The following is a 14,972-nucleotide window of genomic DNA, read 5'->3' as shown; positions in this document are numbered from 1 at the left end:
TAGGATTAAGGTCAGCCAAATGGTTAAGTGATGAGAAAGCCTATGCCAGACATCTCCAAGTCCCAAAGTATACTGAGAGTGAGCAAGCCAGCTCCCCTTGTTAGTCAAGATGCAAGAATACCAGGCAGGATGAGAACAGAGGGACACAAGAGAGAATGACTGTTGTCAAGAAAGAGAAATTCACGCATTAATTGAAAGGGACACCCAGAGGTCAGGGCCATCCGTAGACAAGGTCAGCCACAGACCCTTCGAGGATGGAGATCCTCCAGCTTTTCTGGGCTGCCTTCTCCAGTGCTGTGCTGCTCACCCTGGGAAAAAGTTGTCCCCTAATGTGCAACTCACCCTTCAAGTATTGTAGTAGTGACCTAACTTGGTAATGACCTAACATTGCCAAGAGGACATTAACTCTGTCATCTTGTAGTCATTCTTAAAATACTTGAAGGAGAGGGGAAAAGATGATTCATATTTCCATTGACTTTAAAAGCCTGTGAGTGAATTTAGGTGCACATTTAATGATTTTGTTTCTTATTGGCCTCCCAGGCATTGCTTTCCTGTTCTTATTCCTGAGGCGCATCAGGAAGTGCTTAAAAGGCTTGGCCGTGGAAACATGAAGGCCTTGCATTAGGTGAAGCAGGACATGGCAGAATTACACCTGAATGCATGATGATCCTGTCTCATGTCTCATAACTGTAAGAGAGAAGGCAATGTTGTTGAGATTGTGTGATGACAGAATAAACCACTTGCTTCACAACATTTTTCCTATGCTCCTTCCTATTTGGGGAGCAGACCAGAAGGGACCCTGGAAGCAGGGTCCACGTGGAAGAAAGCAGAAAGGACTCAGTGGCAGTCAGCAGTCTCCTCCCTTTCAGGAAGAGAGTCCTGCTGTCCCAAGAAGAGATGTTTGTAGTAAGATGTTGTTGGCATGTGCAAGTCCTGTAAGAGACCCAGTCCTCTGCTCTCTGTTGTGAGTTCGGATTGTTTGGAGCAACCCTGCAACCATACATGACTAATTGGACATTCTCCACCTTAGGAGAACGAGCTTTGACAGAAGTAAATATGTACTGGGAGATTCACATGTAATAGTCCAGAAAGAACTCAGGGAATTAATATTACAGGCTTGATTCTCCAATTAAATCTTGCCTCAAATCAGTGAAATAAATGGCAAAGCAAAATGAGAGTAAAGCTTTGCAGTACTGGGCTGATAACAGTGTTGAATGCATGAAAGGTTACAAAGGAAAAGTTTTCAAGGCGCATGTGGTTTATCTTCCAATTACTATGGGACAGAGGTTGGAAAATACTTAGCCCTTTTGCATGCATGAAAGAAACACTAGTATCAAGAACACTGAGGATTTTGCAGGTTTATTTTGTTACCGGCTGTGCCGGGCTGCAAAGTTGTTATAATACTGACAAGAATATGGGTGAGGCAGCCCTCCTGTGGTTACAAGCTTAGTGAGGTGAAATCAGTGGAGATACAGCAGTGTTCTGCAGGGATGAGTTTTTCTCGTTTCTTTTCTTCTAAAATACCGAAGCAAGTGTATTGGGAATTTCTGGTTTAGAGGTTTACTTAGTCTGTTCTGCATCGTGACAGCTCTGGTTCAGAAAGTGCTGAAAAGATGCTTCATTGTTGTTCTGTGCACAGTTCAGTGCTTATAGTGTAGTGCTAGAATTTTCATGTTCTTTGGCGAGGTAAATGAAGCAGAGGCTTGAATTCCAGGTTATTTTTAACATTTGCTCTCTTGAAACATTGAGAGATTTGTCAACAGTACAGGAAAATTAAGCAGCGCACAGACTATTGAGATGTTCTTCATGGTGTGTATTTTGTTCATTATTGTTATTGAAAGAGCTTGCTCAGTAATAGTTGAATTTCTAGGGGGAAGAGAACCTTCCCAAGAAGAGGATACTCTTGGTCTTGTTGTGCCTGATAAAGAAGAGAAAAGGGTGATCTGCCACAAAAATAATTGTAGCACCAAGACTTCGTGAAGCCAGTGCTGCTGAACTGACAGCTGCTGCCTCTGTGCCTTCTTCATTGACTTCCAGGTAACACTTGTGAAAAACTTGTGATAAAACTAGATCACCATTTTCTGACATTCCTGTGAAATCAGCTTGACCTTCATTGAAAGCATCTTGTATCCCCATCCTGCTCAAAGTAGATTTGAGGTCATATTTCTCTTCTAATGTGAACCGAGGCAAATAAACCTCCATTTTCATTTTCTCCATTAACTCTGGGCTGGTCCATGCAGACAAGTTTTCAAAAGTCAATTCACTTTCTAGCTGCAGTTAGTAAAAAGAAAATCATAAAATTACAGAGTGTTCAAAACCCGGTGCCCTAAGGGTTGTTTCTTCTAATTTATTAAATGGAAAACTTTTGAAGCTCTAGTAGTACAAAAATACCCCAGAACAGTAGTGAAAGACCAATTTGGATGTCTTTTTCACTAAAGGATTATATTGCTCTGCTGTAGGTAGATGCAGTATTTGAACTATTCTCAGTAATTGTCAGGGAATATAGCAGGGTTAAATAGTTGTAGAACAAAAACACCAATGTCAAGAAAAAATAGTCTGGTTGATCTTCTGTTCACTTTTCTGTCTCCCCTAAATTTCAGAATTTACTGAAAAGAGATTTTTTTTTATTATTATTTTTCTATGGAACATCCATTAATGTAAATGAGAATTTATGGAGTTCATTATCCAAAGGCAGGATCCATCTCTTTACAGAAGGTGGCAGTGTCCATATGTATTAGCTCCAGACTTCTTGGAAAGTAATGGAGGCCATCCAATTTGTGGGGTTTTTTCAAATGAAATCATATGTGTCTGAATCAGTACAGACAGTGATTCTCAGCAGGGCTGCCTTTCTGTCCTGATTTTTGTTCTTCTAAAATAACCAGTCTTGTAGGGTTTGGGTTACCTGTTTCCAGGGCTGACCAACATTAGGAACTACAGAGTTGCCAGCTGCTAAGAGTAAGAAATTTGGTCAGAGGGCCAAGATGTTCAAGTTCACAGTGCTAGACCAAGTTTGGTGTTTGCCTGATCAGTACCCTCCTTCCTAGAAACATGACTGCAGCCTGATCTTTTACCTTGTACAGGCATAAAACAAGTGAATAATGACACTCTTGGTTTTTTCTCGTAGTTTATGTTCTCAGTCGTTTTACCTTTTGTAGGCTGGTGTTGTCACTTGGTAGCAGGATAAACATGCTGAGGTCATTATTGACGTATGGGAGCTCAAGAACATCGATCTGGACTGATTCTACATAGGTCCAATTAAATTTATCACTCAGGTACATCATTGCCACTGGTTTAGTCATATGCTGCAACAAAACAAATAGATGCTTGCCAGTTATACTCTGACTGAAAAGTAAAGGTCTGAGTTAGGGTAGCACAATGAAATTTTATTGTATTTACTGCACAAGCTGCCCAGTGTGTCTGAGACATCCTTATGTCTCTCAGTGCTGAAACACAAGATCTACAGAGAACTTCTGGTGTTCTGGAAAGGCCCTTGGCAGCTAGACTCGGCAGTCTCAGATGACACCAGATACAGGAAGCTATTCCACTCTGATTTGTTGAATGGTTAAAAATGAAAAATGTAAAGAACTAAGGCATACAGTTCTGTTCACCTCTGCTTCCCTTTCCTTTCAGAAAATGGAAGATTGTTTCAAGTCAGCCTCTGACAATTTTACCTGTGGCTCAGGTGCTAGTTATGTGTGTGCAGTCTTTGTGCTGAAGATGAGGTGAAGAAAATATATTGCATGCATAAAGCGAAATAACTTAAATGATGGATTTCATGTGTATTTAAAGACTGACAGTGATTTCTCAGTGGACTATGATATAGGTCAGTGTATTCCCTCACCTTGTTTATTCTGAAAGGCCTTTGTCTGGTAGCTTCAGCTTCAAACTTCGTTGCCCAGTTTCCTTTGAAGTAGAGTACATTTAGTAGGATGAGTCTGGTGAGCGAATCTACAGATCCAGGAGGCAGCAGATTTTGGATTTTACCTAGAGAAAGCAGAAGGACATTTACACGTTTGTGCAGTTTTACTGTTTTGGAGTAAGTGTTGGCACAATTTCTGCAGATACAAGCCAGGGAAATTTTAAGTGCTGATATAACCTGCTTCTAGTTTGAGGTTATTCGCAAATAAGTGGTTACTGAGGTAACCTTGATTCACAACAAAAAGTAAGGCACATTCCTCTCGTGTTTTGAGGGAGGACTCTAACTTTAGCGAGGGCATGTCAGTGGATGACTGTTTCAGGAAAATTGATCTGATTTACCTTTCTGAGGTGAACTGTTTTACCTGCCTTGGGCCCCATGAGTACACAGACTTTGTTCAGTGTTTAAATGGCTTCTTTGTGAATTTAGAAAGGAAATGCAGGAGCTTACCTTCAGTCTGGTGTTCGACCTTGGAATTGATCTCTTTTCTGATTTCATCTGCTGCCCCCACAAAGTCAACTGATTGTGGCACTGTATTGTAGTATTTTTTGGCTAACTGTAAGTATTCCTGCAGTGCAAGAGAAACAACCGTCTTATGTTTGTTGGCTGCCAATATAAATGCTAATAAATAACTACAGCCAAATAGGGAGAAAGCCTGATATAAGTGACATAGACTACAGTCACAGCATTTTGTCGAAAGAACAAAGTATTTTGTAGTGGAAATAGTAACTTTAAATGTTTGCGTATATCCACATCTGTAAAAAAACCTGGAATTAAATACATATCCCTTAAAACCAAAATTTTAGTGTCCAAAATCTCAGTAAGTCTCAAAGAAAATATTTATATTGAGGATAACAATGTGATTTGCAGATTGAATGAAAATATGTAAAAGCAGAGATTATGCTATGTTCTCCTAGGTAGATCATGAACGTTAAATGGCACTACATGATCTGAATAAATGGCCTACCTACCTTACTGAAAGGCAGAGTTTTTTCTCCATATAACTGGTTGACACTTTTAAGCAGGTAGTTTTTAGTGGGTCGGTTGATTTCAAAGTGGAGTTCTTTAAACCCAGAATGGATATTATCCAATTTGCCAGTTTCTGTCTTGGAGAAGAGGAAAAAAAAATTACTCATCTGTTGTGTAAAATAGTTCAAAATTTCTAATTTCTGCCTTCAAGCAGGTCCATCTAGAGGATTTCTGTTGAGGTGATCTGTTACCTGTATTGCAACACAAGAGGTGTTCTAAACCACACAGCTATTAAAAGAATCATTTGAAAGTATTAAAAGTTGCAGACATAGTATACACACTCGTAAGTGTCTCAGAATGCAAGTAGTAAGAGCCTGAACTATGTAAAACATTTAAGAATTTCTAAGTGAAGATTGTGAAACTAAGTATATCCAGAGAGTGATAAACGGAATGTATTTGTTAAGCAATGCATGAAGTTTTGGCTCTATGACTCCTTTGATTTATGACAGTGGAGTGTATTAAATGGAAAGTTTGCCCCTACATTTCTTAATCTTACTCTTAATGTTAATATTTCATACATTTTTTTATGTTGCAGTAATTGCACTAAATTTGTGATCTTAAAGTAACAGAATTAAATGAACATGGGCTCAATCTCTCACATAAGCACAAGGAAGTTAGGCTGTGAATCAGTAAACTAAAAATCTGTGTTATATTCATCTTGTCATTACATCAGAATTTCTAATCTGTTAGAATTGTCTCTTTGCCTTACCCACAGTGTTCTATAATTCTTACAGTTCAGGCAAGCATTACTCATGAGGAACAATTCCTCTCCTGTTCATGCAGTACAAATGACTTGGTGACTTAGCCCCTAAAATAAATTTTCCTGCTGTAGGATTTGGCTGTGGAATGCAGATTTAATTTCCCTTTCATCAGAACTCCCCACCGCTGAGGCTTTGTGGTCAGCCTGCAGGGAAATGGCTCACTCTCACAAACAATAAGGATGATGGGAAAGAGCAAGAAGAAGAGTTTGACATCACTATGGTTGAATTGTCAGTGAGGAAAACCTGTCTTTACTGACTCAGAGGGATTATGGATTTTTTACTGTATTTTTCTACCATCTCAGATTACATGTACTTTGGTACCAGATGCCTGCCAATATGTCAAAGAAATATCTCAGGTCTATAATGATTTCCACTTTTCTAAGATTTATTGCAAGCAAATGGTCTACCTTGGGAAATTCCAAGATGTCAGTTATTTTTTTGTTAACTAGTCAGCTGAAATGGAGACTAATTTCTGAAGAAGGCTTGCCTATCAAGCACAAGTAGTCCAGAAAAGTTAATACTCTGGTCTTTGTTGTCTTGATGCTGCAATCAAATATATGGGAGGGCAGCTCTGCTCTTGTGATAAGCTCTCTGAAGTAGAGACCCTGTGTGTTCAAAGAATCTTGTTTTGCTAATTAGCTAGGTAATGAACAGTAATAATTTGGGAAAGAAATCTCTCCTCAAAGCTAAAAGAAACGATTAAAACATATATTGATAGATAATGGTAATATTAAATTTTTAATTTTGCAAATTTGAGGTTAGATTTTGCAATTCTGCCTAAAAGGGGAAAGCATATAATAACTATTGCATTAGATGAGGGTATCACAAGATTAATTAATTAATTGTGTATGCTGCATCTGAGAAAGGCAAATGTGGAAGGAAAACACAAGAAAGAAGATGTGACCATGCCCATAGCTTGGTCATTAGACTTGGCGACATACCTTCTGGAAACAGGCTAATTGATTTGATAGACGCTCTTCCATTCTGGAATAGATTTGCATTCTTATGGTTGTGGTGATGTTTCTGGCTCCTTCAGCTTTGTTAAAGTGAAGTACCTGTAGTGGTAAAAACAATAATAAAAGCGATGATAGAACATTTTCTTGCAGTAAAATCTTTCAGTGATGTCATGGGACTGCTGATGAAGAGAGTCAAACTCAGCTTTTATTCTTGTGTCTAGTCCTGACTGAATATGAGATCTTTGGTTAGGCCTTAAGGCCCATATCTACAAAATGACGTGAGCACACAAAGCTAAGAGTCATGGGACAAAACTTTTGTGTAACTAGCCTTTCTAGAGGAATCTGCCTGCTTTGAGTTATGCCCTGGGCTGACCAGTTAATACCTGGGAAAAGCCAGTTATCTGCAGATGGAGACTATCAAAGCAGAAGTCTAAATGGAGCACTGCTCTGTGTCAGAAAGCACGAAAATTATGGGGGCAGTTCCATGCTTTCAATCCCTTGCTGTGGACATGTATGCCCTACAAAGGGGTGCATCCAACCTTGGAACACTTTTCAGAAGAACTACATGTTTTATTCGTTTTCCTAGCAGAAGATGACTCCTTTCTTTGTTACCCTGCTGACCCTCTTTTGTCTTATAAATCAGGAGTTAAATCACTCCCTTAGCAAGTGGGACAAGTTCTTCTGCCTTAGCAGATGCAGACTCATGAGCTTCACCTCTTATGATAGGAGCTAGGTAGCTGCGTGCTGAGTCTGATCTTACTGCTACCTGCTGAAGCTGTGGACTTCACACAAATACGACTTAGGGATTTCAGTAAGAGATTTTTTTGCATGTAAAATACATACTACAGATAATGGGCTGTAGTCTCACCATGTTTTTTCTCTGATCTTGTGGATGTGGATTTCTGTTTAGTGAAGTGCAAAACTTATAATAGCTACAGGGAAGAGGTTTTCATGTGGGGGTATTCCCAAAGAGATGAGATGTGAAATGGGAATTATCTGTGGCAGAGTAATAGGAGAATTGTGGTCTCCCATGATCTGATCAGTGCTCAGGTTACTGAGATTTGGGATGAAGATCCATTATTTCTACCTATGAGATTTAAAAGGAAACAATGTCACCAGTGCCACCTCTTTCACTTCCTGGGGTCCTATTTCCAGAGGTTAAAGCAGACTGTTGCTTTTACCTGCACAAGGAGACAACTGATCTATGTATTGCAGTGTGCATCAGGGATGAGACAGGAGCTGGCACGTGTGTGTAGAGTTTGGATTAGAGTAATTTCTGATTATGGCTTTCCTCTGTTCCACCATAGTACGCTTCCTGCATAGAGGATGTTATTCCAAGAGATAACCCTTTAAGACAGCTGCCTTTAGAAGCCAAGACTCACCTTTGCCATCTGATCTGCAGTGTTACCTTTGGCTCCCAAATAAACAGTGGCCAGGGCAGATGAAATACTCAAAGGGGAGAACAAAATATTCTTGTCACCATCTTCCTGACACTCATGTTTAAAAAAGTCGATAGCAAAGCTTATGTTTGCTTTATTCAAAGCTTCCATTATTTTGAACCTGCACAGAAAGGGAGAAAATATGTTGTTAGCAAATGACTAGTTATGACTGTTAGGTGTCTGCATGTTTCTCTTGTTTTTGAAGTTTCTTTTGTGATTTAAAGTCTTTCTAAAAATATTTATCTATATGAAGAATGAGGAGGATTAATTATAATAAAGTCAAATAAGGTTTCACTGAAGTCACTAGCTACCAAATGGGTTAGGGAAAAAGCAGCCTCAACCTTGTTTTTAGTTTGTTCACCATGACATTTATTAACTGTCCTTTACACCAACTTGGAGTGACTGTTGCTAATATTACTTACTGGTCCCCAAACTAGAGAATACTGAGAGACTGCCTCTTATAACAACTCTTATGCTTCAATTTGTGCAAAATCATTTTGATGCTTATAACTGTAAGTAAGCAAATAGTCTGGTAACAGCAACAGACAAACTATTCCTTTAGCAAAGGACAAAATATTCCTTCCAATGCTTGGACAAAATATTCCTTCCAACGCTTAAGCAAGCACTGCCCCAACACATGCTAAGTGTCCTGAATTCCCTTTTTGACTTTCTGTCTTACAGTGCTAGCCCAGATCCTAGCTTCCCTAGCTTTCTGCCAGACAAGGTTTCTGTATTAGTAGATCGCAAATGCTGCTGTTTTGTCATTTGTATTGCAGGTTTAGCTCAGACCTCTAGGCAGAGACTAGGAGCTATTCTGGTTGGTACAGGTTGGCATTAAAAGAAAGGCAGTTTGTGTCCTAGCAGCTTGCAAGCCAGGGGCTGACCCGATGTTCATAAGAACTGAAGAGCAAAGGAACAGATTAGCTGACTTAAGTAAGTACAGTGGTTCTTACTCTGCTATGATACACATGCTAACCAGTGAGCTCTAGAAACTATAGAACTCTGTACAATAAATTTCTCTTCCTGTATATTTTTAAGACATCCACCCTTTAGACCATGCCTGTGCCAGCTTAGCAAATTACTTTTTCAAGCATTTGTTGTTTCCAATTCAGGTCCCTGCTACCTTTTTTTTCCCTATGCATTTGTCAACAAAGCAACACCATCCAAGAGTATATGAAATAAAAAATCTCTAGAAATAGTTACAGTACCTTGTTTTGCGCAGGAAGAAACACTGCTGCTGTGGGTGTCCAAGTTTTCTGCAGTTCATATGAAGGGTAGGGTGAATTTATAGTGTGTCTGGCCAGTTCAGCAAAGGTTCTTATGACTCATGCCTGTGCAATTTATTATGCCCTGTAGGTCACATCCCTGTGGAAGACCTGAATCATCTCAGAACAGGATTTGAAATTATGAGTATGATACCATACAACAAACTTACAAAACTGACTGCAGAAGTATTTCTGTAAACACTTTTTGTGGCAACAGGCTAGTAACAACTTGAAGCTGCACTTCTTTAAACAACCTTTCTTTTGTGATTTGGAGGATTTAAAAAAATACAGTTCTGACCTACTTCTTTTATGATTCCTCTAACAGAAATTATTTCGGAAGAACAGACTGACAGAGAAAAGAAAGTGAATTTTTTATGAGTTTTTCTATTGTCTGTTTCCTACTGAGAAAGTATTTGTAGTTCCTGGTGGGTTTCTGTTGTAGAAAAATGGGTTTTATTAATCTTGGAGGATTCTAAGACTTTACAACAAGGGAAATGATGTCACTGTGAGATAGCAAAGATTGAGAAACAGGCACCAGACCCTCGTTTTTATTATCAGTGGCAACATCACTCAAACCTGATGTTGGTCTTAGATTAGACTTCTTTTGTCTTCTGCTCTGTTTCCCCACCGTAATCTGAAAACTACTGCTTGACCATTGTAGCATCTCAGAGATACATTCCTTATTTTCCATTCTAGAAATGTATATTCTGTTAAATCCTCTTTTTCTTCTTGCCTTGGCTACCAAAATACCTCCTTCCCTGATTTTCAGTGCAGTCATACTGTCTCTTCCTCTGCTGTCCTTTCTGTAGCTGTCCATCTCCATCCTCACCCCTGACTGAAAAACTCTGTGTAATCCTACCCTTGCTCTTTATTTCATTCTTTACCTGTCTGCACTGTTGATACTACCACCTTGAAAATCTGGATAGGAGCTGCTTGTCTCTCCAGGGTGACCTCCTTGATAGTGAATAAGACTCACAAGGTCTGTCTCCTCGGCATAAACTGCTTTCTGAGAGCTTTCTTCTGAACATAACATGTAACATGGGCTTATTTTGTAGGCCAGTGGCTTGCACAAAGGATCCTGTAATGAGGAAAAAGCCATGGGAGTACCTGCAAGATTTGGTGTAGGGTGTTGGAGGTTACAGTGGCAAAGAGTTCTTTGCCAATTGTGTACCTTCTACATCAATGTAATTTGGGAACAAAAGCCTCCTTAAAGTTTTTTCCTACTCGTGAAGAACCATGTGAATTTAATGAGATGGTGTTTTCCTGCGCCTCAGGTCTTTTGAAATAGTAGCTACACAAAACCAGCATGTTTCAGTGTAAGCTGTAATTAGATGCATGTGTTACATTTTCCAGAGAGCAGCATAGCATAGAAGAGATGTTCACTGCAGAATTAATTGCTTCCATTATGCCTGGGAAAGTTTTGATCTGTTTATATTGGCCTTAAGTGATTTCCAAAGCCTAAATGATTTGAGTAATCTTTGGAAATTTAGCCGTGTTGTTGAATGAATGATAGATACATGGGATAGATATCATCCCTTAGCGCAATTACTGTGGACTTTCTGTTTCTAAAACAGGGATTAACTTAATTTTCTAACCTGCAATACCGCTTGCTGCTTTACAAGAAGTTGCTGAGGTGTTCTGTTTATACAGAAATGCTGGGTTAAACTGAATGAAAGGCTTGTGCCTTCATACAAGGTTTTGAAGATGCTTTTTAAAAAAAACACTTCTTGAATGGCATGACTTGGTCATTAGAAAAAAAGATATCATACTGAATAACTAAAATTATACTTGTCTCAAAGGACAACATATGCTAAATCAATGTGATGGATTGGTAATGTTTTCCAATATCACTTAAAATTAGCACTACCAGAGGACAGGGCTCAATGGGTGGTGCCACTGCTGACTCAGTAGCCAACGGTACTTTCACTCCCACTCTATACTAAGTCAATACAGCCGCACAATAAAATACTTATATTTGTACTAATAATATGCTTCCTGTGGGAAGTAAACCCATGGGCTCTTTCACTGTAGTCATTTATGTTTCCATTTGGTTAGGAGAAATATTGGCAGCACAGCAGTGCCCTGGCCAGATCTCAGCTATATAAATGTATTTTGTTTTCCTCCAGTTTCAGTGTAACTTAGCACAAGTCATTGTGACTGTCCTACACAGTGTGTCACTCTGTTTGTTAGGACCTGGGTTCAGGAGTAGGTGAAATGCTTTATTTCTAAACAGAACATTTTAAAATGCCCTGTAAAGCTCTTGAAAGACTTTCTGCCACAGAAAAATGGCAACTCCTGCTTTCACACAGTATTTTAGGATACAACTTTCCATGACAGGTTTTCATGTTCATCAGTAGCTTAATTTAGCTATTAGCTCTTTATAGTTATTTGAAATCTGAGTTAATTAAAAACTGACACATTGTATATATTAGGTAGATCAAAAGAAAATGTGGTATTAAAGGAAGGCTGTTCAGTTTCCCTGACGTTTTTGTGGATTTTTTTACCAGTATTGGCACTGTTTATTCACCTGAGGAGGAAAGAATTTCTGTTTTAGCCAGCAAAGCACTATGGGCCAAAAGTGTAAGGACGACACAAGCATGGAAGGACTCAGGGGCTAAGGAGGACTGTCCTCTGAGTGAGATGCTTCTGTCACAGTATAACTGAGAGCATGGCGTGAGCTTTTCCTGAAGGTAATGTATATACATAGTCAAGGCTGGTTATAACATCTTTTGGGCTGTGACATAACAGATTTTTACATCAGATAAGTTCACATCATCCTGAAATCTCAAATAGTTTATAAGTTTAATAGAGAATAGTTCTCTGGGTATCCGTTTCTCTTTAGCTTTGGTTGAGAGCACACCTGTCTTTATTTTGAAACATAGTAGATAGCAATCTGTTACGTACCTCCTACAAGTAAGTTTGCAAGCCTTCCCTTGCTAAGCAATCCTGCTGACATAATCTAACAATATTTGATACCTTATGAGTTGCCAGAAGGTGTGGTGTGGTTCCTGTATACATATTACTGAGGCATTTTGCTCCACACCTGCAGAACGAAAAGGTGTGGTGAAATTTGACAGTACTGGCACAATTCATCGTACTTTACTATTACTTCTACATGCTTTGGCTTAGACACTGTAATTAATACAAGTAGTGTTTGTCCTGAGAAATTTGTCCCTGTTAAGTAGGGCAACACTTCTGAGAAAGAACTTATCTATATATCTGAAAAGAGATAGTTAATTTGTTTATGAATATGCACACAGTTTTCACATATGCAAGAGTGCGGTTTTCCTTTGAATGACTCAGGCAGTGAGCATTTTTGAAGTATTCCAGGTAGCAGTTAACATCAAAAATATGAAGAGTGGCCTGAATTTCTCAATCATGATACACACTGCTGCATTATGAGTAATGATGTATGTGTGGCTTATATGCACTTTGGCCGAAACTTGTAGTTTTTCTGAAGGAATCTCTCAAAGGGTGTAACTGTATGTCAGCTGTGCAACTACTGAATCAGAAAGTTGATCCCTGCTTTGTGCTAATGGGAGTTTCCCAGGCTGTGCACTCGTCATTGCTGGAGGAACAGACCCCATCTCCTGCAGATGCAGCTGAGGTGCAGCTTGGGCTCCATAGCTGAGCAGCATGCAACCTTATTGCATGGCAGATAATCCCCCTAGGAGGTAGGAGTGGCAACACTGTCCTCCTGCTTCCTTCCCTAGTCCCAAACCTTCCTTTCCCTGATACTTTTCCTCCTAGAAATGGGGCTTGACCCCAGCCCTACCCTCTTCCCTCACTTCCCCAAGAAGCAGACAGAGACTGCTGAAGGGCAAGGAGGATAAAGGAGAATATGGTGAGTGTGGGGTGGTCAGTGCTATGGGGAAAGGGAGTTACTGGACAGCAATGAAGTGAGCCCGAGAGAAGTGAGGCAGAAAGAGAGAGAAGAGGAAAGAGGAGCTGCACTTACACTCACCCTTTTGAAGTTCAATGATTCCTCCTCTACCCCATTTGTTCAGCTTTCATTCCCGTATCTCTGCCTTCTTTACAGAAACTCACCTGGCAGCTCACTATTCTCCAGCACTCCACAATGAACTCTTACCAGAGCCAAAGCATTGCAATATTACTTGTGTGACTAAAAAGTCAACCTTCTGCTGTAAAGATTTGCTCCCCTCCAGAATCCTGTTCCTGTCATCTGTAAGGTGCCACTAATAGGAGTTCATTGATTACCTTCATTGGTTTTGGATTGTGGGTTGCTCTTGCTAACATTTAGGAAAGGTGGGGAAGTGTTGTATGAGTTAAAAAAAAAAGCTCAAAATTAGTTTGGAATCTTTTTGTCCCAGGAGTAGCATACAATTGTGGGCATTTGCTCATGTCAGAAGACAGTTAGATTGTATGGTATTAGAGTCTTCATCTTGTGATGTTTAACAGTACAGCACTGAGGAAAGGGAGGCCAAGTACAAATGACAGCACATGGATATTCACATAGAGCAAAATGAAGACAAAGTATAAATTATGCTACTGAGACTGTTAATAATAATGTGTAGCATGAAATTGTGTATTATCTCACCTTTGTTCCTAAGCATTGTTAATCATCCTATGAACTTACTGTTCATGAGGTGACTACACACTGCTGGGAATTTATAGAGATGTTCTGTAGAATTTGATTCAAAGTGGGGTTAAGGTGAAGAGGAACAGTGAGAGCTTTGTGGGTTGACCATGGCAGAATCAGAATAAAGGAACTAGTGGGGCTCATTCTCATGTGTGGCCAACTCTTATTTGGTGAGAGAAAGCTAATCTGAATGGCTTGTACTACTTCTACATCAGTGAGATTTGTATGTTTAAAATGAAATTAATATGAAGGTTGTGGATTCTCCAACATTAAAGATATGCAACATTTGGCTGAGAAGGGACCTAAGCAACCTAGTATAGCTTTGAAGACCAGATGACTGTCACCTGCCCTTTCTGACCAAAGTTGCTCTATATCTATGAACTTCAGGAGGCCAATTTTTGGAAATAATTGACTTTGTTCAACTGAGCAATTTTCATAACACTCTTATGTTTGAAGAATTAGGACTGGAATAAACTATAAAGCCCTAGGGCCAAATTCTGTCATCTCTATGGAACTTCATTACGTGACTCTAAGACTGCAGGCAGGTGAACAAGTGTGGTCTTGTATCTGCGCAGCTCACTAATCCTTTGAATTAAGTGTGCCTCTTTGCACGTGTGTAATTACAAATTTATTTGGGGTGTGGTGGCAGAGCAGTAAAAGCTTCTTATGACAGGTCCTAAAGCTGTGAGTCTGTGCCTTCTTCTATACTTGTGCTGAAAGAAATACAGGGGGGTTAAAGAGAGGGCGATTCAATTGTTCTTCTCAGCACAGCAGAGGGTCTTTGGGATGTAGTCTTGACTATTCTGCTTCTTTGGGGATGGAGAGAGAAAGCTGTAGCCTCCTCCGCTGACACAAAGGAGGGGACTTGTTCTATGTTAGGTGATGGAGGTCTGGTATCTGTCACCAAGCCTGTCCTATGTGTGCTGTTATTACAGAAGCTCCAGTGCCTCAGATATGGAAGGCTGATGAAGTTTTTAACTGTTAAACAAATGTTTCTGTATCTGAG

The 14,972-nt window shown here is 39.6% G+C and overlaps 2 protein-coding genes across 2 annotated transcripts in view; both read right to left on the bottom strand.

Annotated features, from left to right (window-relative positions):
* Nucleotides 1-14,972, bottom strand: part of LOC138718875 (ovalbumin-related protein X-like) — a 114,863-nt gene that overhangs the window by 57,158 nt on the left and 42,733 nt on the right. The gene's annotated exons all lie outside the window — the stretch shown is intronic.
* On the bottom strand, nucleotides 1,344-9,433 carry LOC138718872 (serpin B10-like). Its single transcript, XM_069853554.1, has 8 exons — nucleotides 9,310-9,433; nucleotides 8,045-8,222; nucleotides 6,648-6,761; nucleotides 4,888-5,022; nucleotides 4,367-4,484; nucleotides 3,842-3,984; nucleotides 3,147-3,302; nucleotides 1,344-2,271 (listed from the first exon to the last, which is right to left on the bottom strand). The coding sequence occupies exons 1-8, from the start codon at nucleotides 9,366-9,368 to the stop codon at nucleotides 1,867-1,869; spliced, it is 1,308 nt and encodes a 435-aa protein (XP_069709655.1). The 5' UTR covers nucleotides 9,369-9,433; the 3' UTR covers nucleotides 1,344-1,866.

This window comes from Phaenicophaeus curvirostris, chromosome 3, assembly GCF_032191515.1.
Source record: "Phaenicophaeus curvirostris isolate KB17595 chromosome 3, BPBGC_Pcur_1.0, whole genome shotgun sequence".
In the NCBI taxonomy this organism is placed as follows: domain Eukaryota; kingdom Metazoa; phylum Chordata; class Aves; order Cuculiformes; family Cuculidae; genus Phaenicophaeus; species Phaenicophaeus curvirostris.
Note: the sequence above shows the minus strand (reverse complement) of the source record. Positions and strands in the feature narration are given on the sequence as shown.